This window comes from Aegilops tauschii, chromosome 2 (genome assembly GCF_002575655.3).
Source record: "Aegilops tauschii subsp. strangulata cultivar AL8/78 chromosome 2, Aet v6.0, whole genome shotgun sequence".
NCBI lineage: Eukaryota > Viridiplantae > Streptophyta > Magnoliopsida > Poales > Poaceae > Aegilops > Aegilops tauschii.
In genome coordinates, this window is record NC_053036.3 from 56,270,872 (window position 1) to 56,278,514 (window position 7,643).

General features: G+C 41.5%; 1 protein-coding gene across 1 annotated transcript; it reads right to left on the reverse strand.

Annotated features, from left to right (window-relative positions):
* Positions 1 to 6,115: 6,115 nt before the first annotated feature.
* On the reverse strand, positions 6,116 to 7,232 carry LOC120974930 (uncharacterized). The gene is made up of 2 exons (XM_040401585.2): positions 6,530 to 7,232; positions 6,116 to 6,379 (listed from the first exon to the last, which is right to left on the reverse strand). Exon 1 carries the CDS (start codon positions 7,138 to 7,140, stop codon positions 6,571 to 6,573), a length of 570 nt encoding a protein of 189 aa, XP_040257519.1. The 5' UTR covers positions 7,141 to 7,232; the 3' UTR covers positions 6,116 to 6,379; positions 6,530 to 6,570.
* Between the last annotated feature and the right edge of the window lie 411 nt (positions 7,233 to 7,643).

Consider the following 7,643-nt stretch of genomic DNA (forward strand, 5'->3'; position numbering starts at 1 on the left):
TAGTGACGATGGGGTGGAAGCTGAGGGGCAAGGAGCTGCTGAAGGTCACAGCGTAAACGTGCCTTGTACCAAACAACTAATGGTGTTGATTATGGTACAATAGAAATGGTTTGCTTGTTTGATGAACCGAACGAGAAGTTATTTCAGTGTATCAAATTAGTGGACAAAAAATATCTAAGAAAGTTACGTGATTTAGGCAAGTACTGTTTATATGTAAGCAATATATCCTATTGGAAATAGCAACTTTTGTGAAAATTAAATTAATTTGTTGCTAAAACATATCTCTGGGCAACTCGCGTCAGCATCTCTAGCAACTAACTATCATGCGTTGATTACGGTAGGCAACTCGTTAGTGACGGCACGACTGAGCGTCATTGGTCGGCGACTAATTTACAATATAAAGCAACTTGTCAATCACAATAGGCGACTAAATTCAAAATCTGCAATGACCGATGATAGGCAACTTAGAGACAATGGTAGGCATCTGAGCATCAACGGGTAGACAACTTAGCCTCCGTGTTGGGCAAAGTTAGGAGAAAGTTAGACAAATTGTCTAGTACACATAGTGCAATGAACTGTATATCACTAGAGTTGGGTTCGTTAGGAGGAACGTTGCTTTGAAAGTGTCGTAAAGTTGATACCCCAGGAAGATTCGCCACTTTCCTCGGACAACAAAAGTGATGTGAAGTTGCCAACCCCCAGACAACTTACCATTTGTCGCAGGCAACTAACGGATGTTATTTAGACAACTTCGCCTCTATGCCCCTAGACAACAAAACTGGTGCGAAGTTTGCCACCCCTAACAACTAGTCTCTTTGCTCCAAGCAATTAGTGGTTGTTGTTTAGGCAACTTTCATTTTATACCAGCCAACTAGTGATTGTTATTTAGACAACTTCATCTCTAACCCTGACGACGGACTAGTGACAATGGGGTGGAAGTTGAGGGGCAAGGAGCTGCTGAAGGTGACAGCGTAAACGTGCCTTGTACCAAACAACTAATGGTGTTGATTATGGTACAATAGAAACGGTTTGCTTGTTTGATGAACCGAACGAGAAGTTATTTCAGTGTATCAAATTAGTGGACAAAAAAGTATCTAATAAAGTTAGGTGATTTAGGCAAGTACTATTTATATGTAAGCAATATATCCTATTGGAAATAGCAACTTTTGTGAAAATTAAATTAATTTGTTGCTAAAACATATCTCTGGGAAACTCGCGTCAGCGTCTCTAGCAACTAACTATCACGCGTTGGGTAAGTTTTAAAGATGGGTGAAATAAAATCCAAGCCTCAGGAGCGGATCTCTGGGCAACTCGCGCCAGCATTTCTAGCAACTAACCATCATGAACTGGGCAAGTTTTGACCACTTTTGGCAGAAAACCGTCGAAAATTCCAGCCCCCCCCCCCCCCCCCCCGCCCCCGCGCATCCCACAGATGTTGATCTCTAGGCAACTATCATGAGTTATGCAAACTTGGGACAATATGGCAACCTATAATTATTGGTGAGGTGAGCTTATATAGCATAGTGCACATACTTCCACAAAAACCAATCCAATGTGAAATCCCACTGACCAAACACATATTCGACATAGAACTACTACTCTCAAATCTCCCATATATACTGGATAATTTATTGAAAGAAAATTCCTGATATTATTAGGCAAGTTTAGTGAAAAAAATTGACTAAAAAAGCTTTTTTTTTTGGCTGGACCTAGAATGCACAAGAAATTTATACATTGTATGTAGGACAGATCATAAGCCTACAATATTGAGAATGCAGCAACAAAAACTACAGTCGGTACGTAAAAACATAATATAGTCAACACTCTACTGTCTAGTATATACATCCATCTTAAAAATGCAAAATGTTGTAACTACTACAACACCAGTTCATATCAATAACCTAGGAGGCACATCATACACATTGATTATCTATGACGGCACCTATGATTTTTATTCCACGCCCAACTATATGCTCTTAAAAGACCAAGAACAAAACCACAACAATCCAGACTCCTCGATGTATGCAACGATGCAATCCTAGGCTGCATCTAGGATAGTGCATATAAGTGTCCAATCTTGGATAAAAGAAAAGGTACAGTGTGTCTAATCACTGTATCACCTCATTGATTGGTTTTGCACGGAAAATGAAAAGAGTTGTCTCCCTATTGACATAAGCTTGCCTAAGTGTTGGTTGCAACTTGCCCGCTTGCAGTGAAAAAAGCAAATTCGCTCTCCCCTTCCTCTTACTATCCGAACGATAGTGGCAATTCATATCAATAGTTAGGCAAGTTTTTGTACAACAAAAAAAGGACGTGGCTCGCGGGTGCACGGGCGCTCGATCGCAGCCCCGAGCGCTCTCCCAGAAAAGGAAGGAGCCACCCGCGCGCGCGATCAGACAGCCAGAAACGGAAAATCAGCCACCCGCGCGCGAAAACAATCACACTCTATTGTCCCCCGCGTGATAGGAAGATGCTCTGCCACGTCAGTTCGCATGCATTAATTTAAGTTTTAAAAAATTTAAAAAGCCATAACTTTTGATTCGAGTATCGAAATTCAGATCCGTTTTCACCATTGGGTTTCTTGCGACGAGTTCTTCAAAACTAGATCCCATATGAATAGGTTTCGATGAACTTTTTTTTTAGCAACTCTGTGTGGTATATAGGCAACTTTAGTGTTATCAGTAAGCAACTCTTCTTGTTTGTCTAATATGACTTCTTATCATCTTGGTTTGTGTAAAAACCAAGCAACTGACCTAACAAACCAAGCATCTATCCTAGTAAACCAAGCAACTGTCCTAGTAAACCAAGCAACTGCCATAACAAAAACAATCGATTGTCCTAATAAATCAAGCAACTGTCCTAACAAAACTAAGCAACTATACTAACAAAACCAAGCAACTGTCCTGGCAAATCCATGCAACTACATTATCAAAACACACAATGCATAATGTCTAAGCAAACCAAGCAACTGACCTAACAAAACCAAGCAACAATCTTAACAAAAAACAAACAATTTCAATAACAAAACCAAACAACTGTCCTGGCAAATCCATGCAACTATCCTATCAAAAAATATGTTGTCATCACCAAAGTTGGCTGCCGAAGATGCTTAGTTGCCCATATAAGGTCAAAAATATTATTTGCCGTGATTTCTAAGTGGTATATGACATACTTGCTTGATAAATTCATTAGTACATATAATTTAATAAAAGTTGCTTATGTTTAAAACTAAAGTTGCCTCGTTTAGGATCAAAGTTGCTTCTTTTTTAAAAATTATCAAAACGTGCTCATATGGGATCTAGTTTTGAAGATCTCGTCGTGAGAAACCTAACGGTGAAAATGGATCTTTGTTTCGACGCTCGGTTGAAAAGTTATTACTTTTTTTTAATGAAACGGAATAAAGAGTGTGTCATGCACATGCATGCGCGTTAGTATCTCTTCCGTAATTATGGGACGCGGTCCCCTTAGCTGTACGAGCGCAGCTGCACGAGTCAGACTTTAGGTATACTTAAATATACTTCCTCTGTTCCTAAATATAGTTTTTTTTAAAGATTTCAATAGGGACTACATGAATTTACCCTCTAAAATAAGTCTATATACATAGTTTGTATTAAAATCTTTAAAAAGACTTGTATTTAGAAATGGAGGGAGTAGTTATGTTCTGTTTGTATAAATGAAAAGAATGTCTTTAGAGTCCTAAGTTTGTAAGATAGCTTATGTCATTTCAAATTCACGATAACTTTGATTGTTATGGTATAGTATATAACAATGTGAATTTGGTGTATACCGAAACCGATCCATATTTGAAGGTGATCATCAGCAAGCAAAGCAAAGCGGCTTTCTATGCTATGCATGCGTGGGCGTGGACGTGGGCAGAGGCAGGGGAGCGCCCATGTCCATCCATCCATCCTGGCAGCGCAGCCTAGACTAGCTAGCCTGGTACAGTACGTAACTAGACAACTTTTGCCCGGTGGCCCGTTTCTTACTTTTGTCACTGACATTTCCAGCTTATTTCACTGACCAACATCTTTGACATTTGACAGCGAAAACAAGGAAGGGAGAGTATACATGCGTAATTGCGTATCGCATTCACCAACATCCATGTATGCGTGTGTATGTATGTAGTATGTACGTATGCATGCATGCATGCATGTATGTGTGTGCAGGCACATGCTTGACGTCCACCAACAGTACAGTCTGCCCAGAGCCCATGTTTCGCAAGTGTGCCACCAGTAGTACCGTCAATAGAGAGGTGTTGCTAAAAAAAGGTCAATAGAGAGGTACGTGTGTATAGAGAGGTGAGTTGAGTGGAGTGACTAGTGTTTGGTCCAGAGAACCGATGAAGACAAATATATGTGGTGTCGGGTGGATTAGCATGGGCCGGGTCCAACGTGGGCATATTTGGGCTAATTACAAAGGGTGCCCGTTATCCGAAGTTTAAGGCCGGTTTGAGGCGCTCATCTAGGTCGATTTTTGTTGACCGGTCGATGACCCGATCATCCGACCGGGCATACAGGGGAAGTTTGAGGCGCCCAGCTGTAGATGTTGTAATAGAAACATCCTCTAACTTGAGAAGCACTCCAATACACCACTTATACGGTCCCGCGCGCGCTTGTGCTGCCGACACATATCCCTCTTGTGCAACCGACGTGCATTTTGTGGAAACCCCCTCGCTCTCTACGCGATGACCCCGCACAACATAGTTAGCGTGTCCTAAATGCTACGACTATTTTTGTTATTTCAATACATACGAGCTGAAATGAGTGAACATGCACAGTAAAACTGTCTATATATTAACTGATTCAGAAAATGTTGGAACATCTTACATTTGTGAGCAGAGGGAGTATCATATATGCAGGTTTCATATGCCCTAAATATACATGAAGATTTCTTGTTTAGATTCAGAAAGCGGAGGAGACTTTCACCTGATGAAAATGTGGAAGTCACCAACTTCCAAAAAAAAATTTATGCATAAGCTGTTTACGAAACTATTTCAGAACGACATAGCTCATTGAGAAAATGGAAATAAAGATAGCATCAAAGCAAATTACATTACAGGGATGGCTCAAGCTTAAGAGAATGACGAGCACACATGTGTGCCGCCCTATTTGCTTCCAAATAATATACACCCCTACACATAGACAGCAATTGCCTGGCAATCAGTCTCGCCATGCAAACCTTCTCATAGCCCTTCTCGCTTCCATAAATTCGAGTTAATTTTGATTTGCAAATTCGTCATCGCTTTTAGATTTACCAACTTTAGAAATAGTACTTATTAATTGATTCCAACGGTAAAGACTGGATTGGATGATGAACTGAAAAAAAAAAGACAATTGGATGTAATTGAGAATATCTTGACTATTTATCCTAACTTGCTTTGTCATCCATCAAGTTCTCGCTAACCAAACAGGGGAACATCTCTATGAAATTCCCACAAATAATACCCAGTCGACACAGAATAGGGTGTTGCGACTAAAATGACCCACCCATGTCCAATTTCTTTGCAACAGCATCACCTAAATCATCATTGCCTTACCAAACAACACAATATTCACATTTTTTTATTAAATAAACCATAGGGAATATAAGAAGTTTTTATAACTAACTAAAGACAATCGGATGGATGATGTAAAAAAAGACAAGTGGATGTACATTCTGTGCTTATTAATAAAAGAGAAGGGGTGTGATTGTGTGAATTAGGATTGAACTGAGAACATCTTGATTACTGATCATAACTTAGTTTCTCGTCCATCGATTCCTCGCTAACTAAACAGGAGAACATCTCTCTGAAATTGCCACAAATAATACCGATCCAAAACCAGGTAGGGGATATAAGAAGTTTTTAACTAACTAAAGACAATCAAATGAATGATCTAAAAAAAGACAACTAGATGTACATTCTGTGCTTTTTACTAAAAGAGAAGGGGTGTGAATCAGGATTGAACTGAGAACATCTTGACTATCGATCATAACTTGCTTTCTCATCCATTGAATCCTCGCTAACCAAACAGGACAAGAGCTCGCCAAAATTGATTGCCACAAATAATGCCCATTTGAAACCAAGTAGGGGACACATGAATTTATTTTTTTAACTAACTAAAGACAATCGGATGGATGATAAAAAGAAGGACAATTGGATGCGCATTCTGTGCTTTTTATTAAAAGAGAAGGGGTGTGAATCAGGACGAAACAGAGAACATATTGATTATTGATCATAACTTGCTTTGCCATCGATCGAATTTGCTAACCAAGCAGGGGAAACATCTCTATGAAATTCCCACAGATAACAGGTACTTACCGATTGACGACACCAAGTAGGGAGGGGATTGGGACTAAAATGGTGTCCAATTTCCCTAAAACTCCATCCTCTAAAGCCTGACTGCATTGCCAAACAGCAAAATATATATAAGTAGTTTTGGCTAAATAAACCTAACTGCGTATATAAGTAGTTTTACATTGAACTAATAATAACTAAACAGTGCCAAGAGCAGCACGAGGGAGCATATATAACTAGAGCTGGTCGTCTTACAATGCGAGATATATTCATCGACTATGGCTTCTTTCTCCTTATTATTCTGGTGAAGAAGAAGAGATTTGCACGGCCTGGATCCCCGAAGCTAGGCCATCGACGGCGCCTAATGCCGAAGTCGGACGATTACGACCGGCCGGCCGCACGCGGTCCCAGTGCCGCCAGTACGAGGCACTCTCGCCGACGGCGTGCAAAACGGCCACCAGCAGCTGGCCTTGCATCCGCCAGCGCTCCGGCGGGTAGCGCTGTATCGCGGCCAGGACGAGGCCGGCGCGGTGGATGCTGTCGCTGAGGTTGTCGCGCCAGTGCGGCATCAAGTCGGGGTCGTCCGCGAGCCCCCGGAGGCGGAGGGCGGCGTCGGCCTCGGCGACGGCTGCGGCAGCGTCGGCCAGCGCGAGGGAGGTCACGCGGAGCGCCGCGGCGAGCTCGGCGTCGGAGCCGGAGGCGATGAGGGGCCGGAGGCGCTGCATCTCGTCGTACAGCTGCCCCTTGCAGGCCTCGTAGACGACGCTCCGGACGGCGGCCTTCAAGGCCGCGGGGTCGTCGGCGTCCAACGCGCCGCCGAATCGGCCGCCGGTCGTAGCCACCGCATCGACCATCGGCGCCTCCATGATGTGTACCAAACCTAGATCGATCCAGCGACCAGATAATTTCGAGGAGAACCGACAGGAATATAATGACGAGAGAGATATCCAGCGGGCTCCCGGCCCAGCAAGGTTACGGATATGTTCTACAGTAGTACTAATAGATGTTAGTTTACTTTGCCTAAAAAAACTAGATCTTAGTTTACCTAAAAAAAAGATAGTTCACAATGAAATTCTTCAAGAATTGGAAACTGTTGTCAATGTTTGCCACACATTTTTTTTAAAATAGAATTTTAAGATATTATTATTATTTTTGGATTTTAATGTTCACCATGAGCTCATATGAGCTTGAGTTGAGAAGGGCACTTTCAATTTTAACCCGCTTAAGACAATTGTCTACAAGAAAAATATTTTTTTCTTTCTCTCTCAAAAATATTAATGTTTACCTTGCTTAGATTTCAAAGAAAAGTTAATTTCCCTCCCTTGTTATGCAAAAACTAAATAAAGAATTTTCCTCTATTTGTAAAAAC

What these genes read in the sequence shown, in the direction of transcription:
- LOC120974930 (XM_040401585.2), bottom strand. Translation starts at nt 7,140, where the DNA reads ATGGAGGCGCCGATGGTCGATGCGGTGGCTACGACCGGCGGCCGATTC.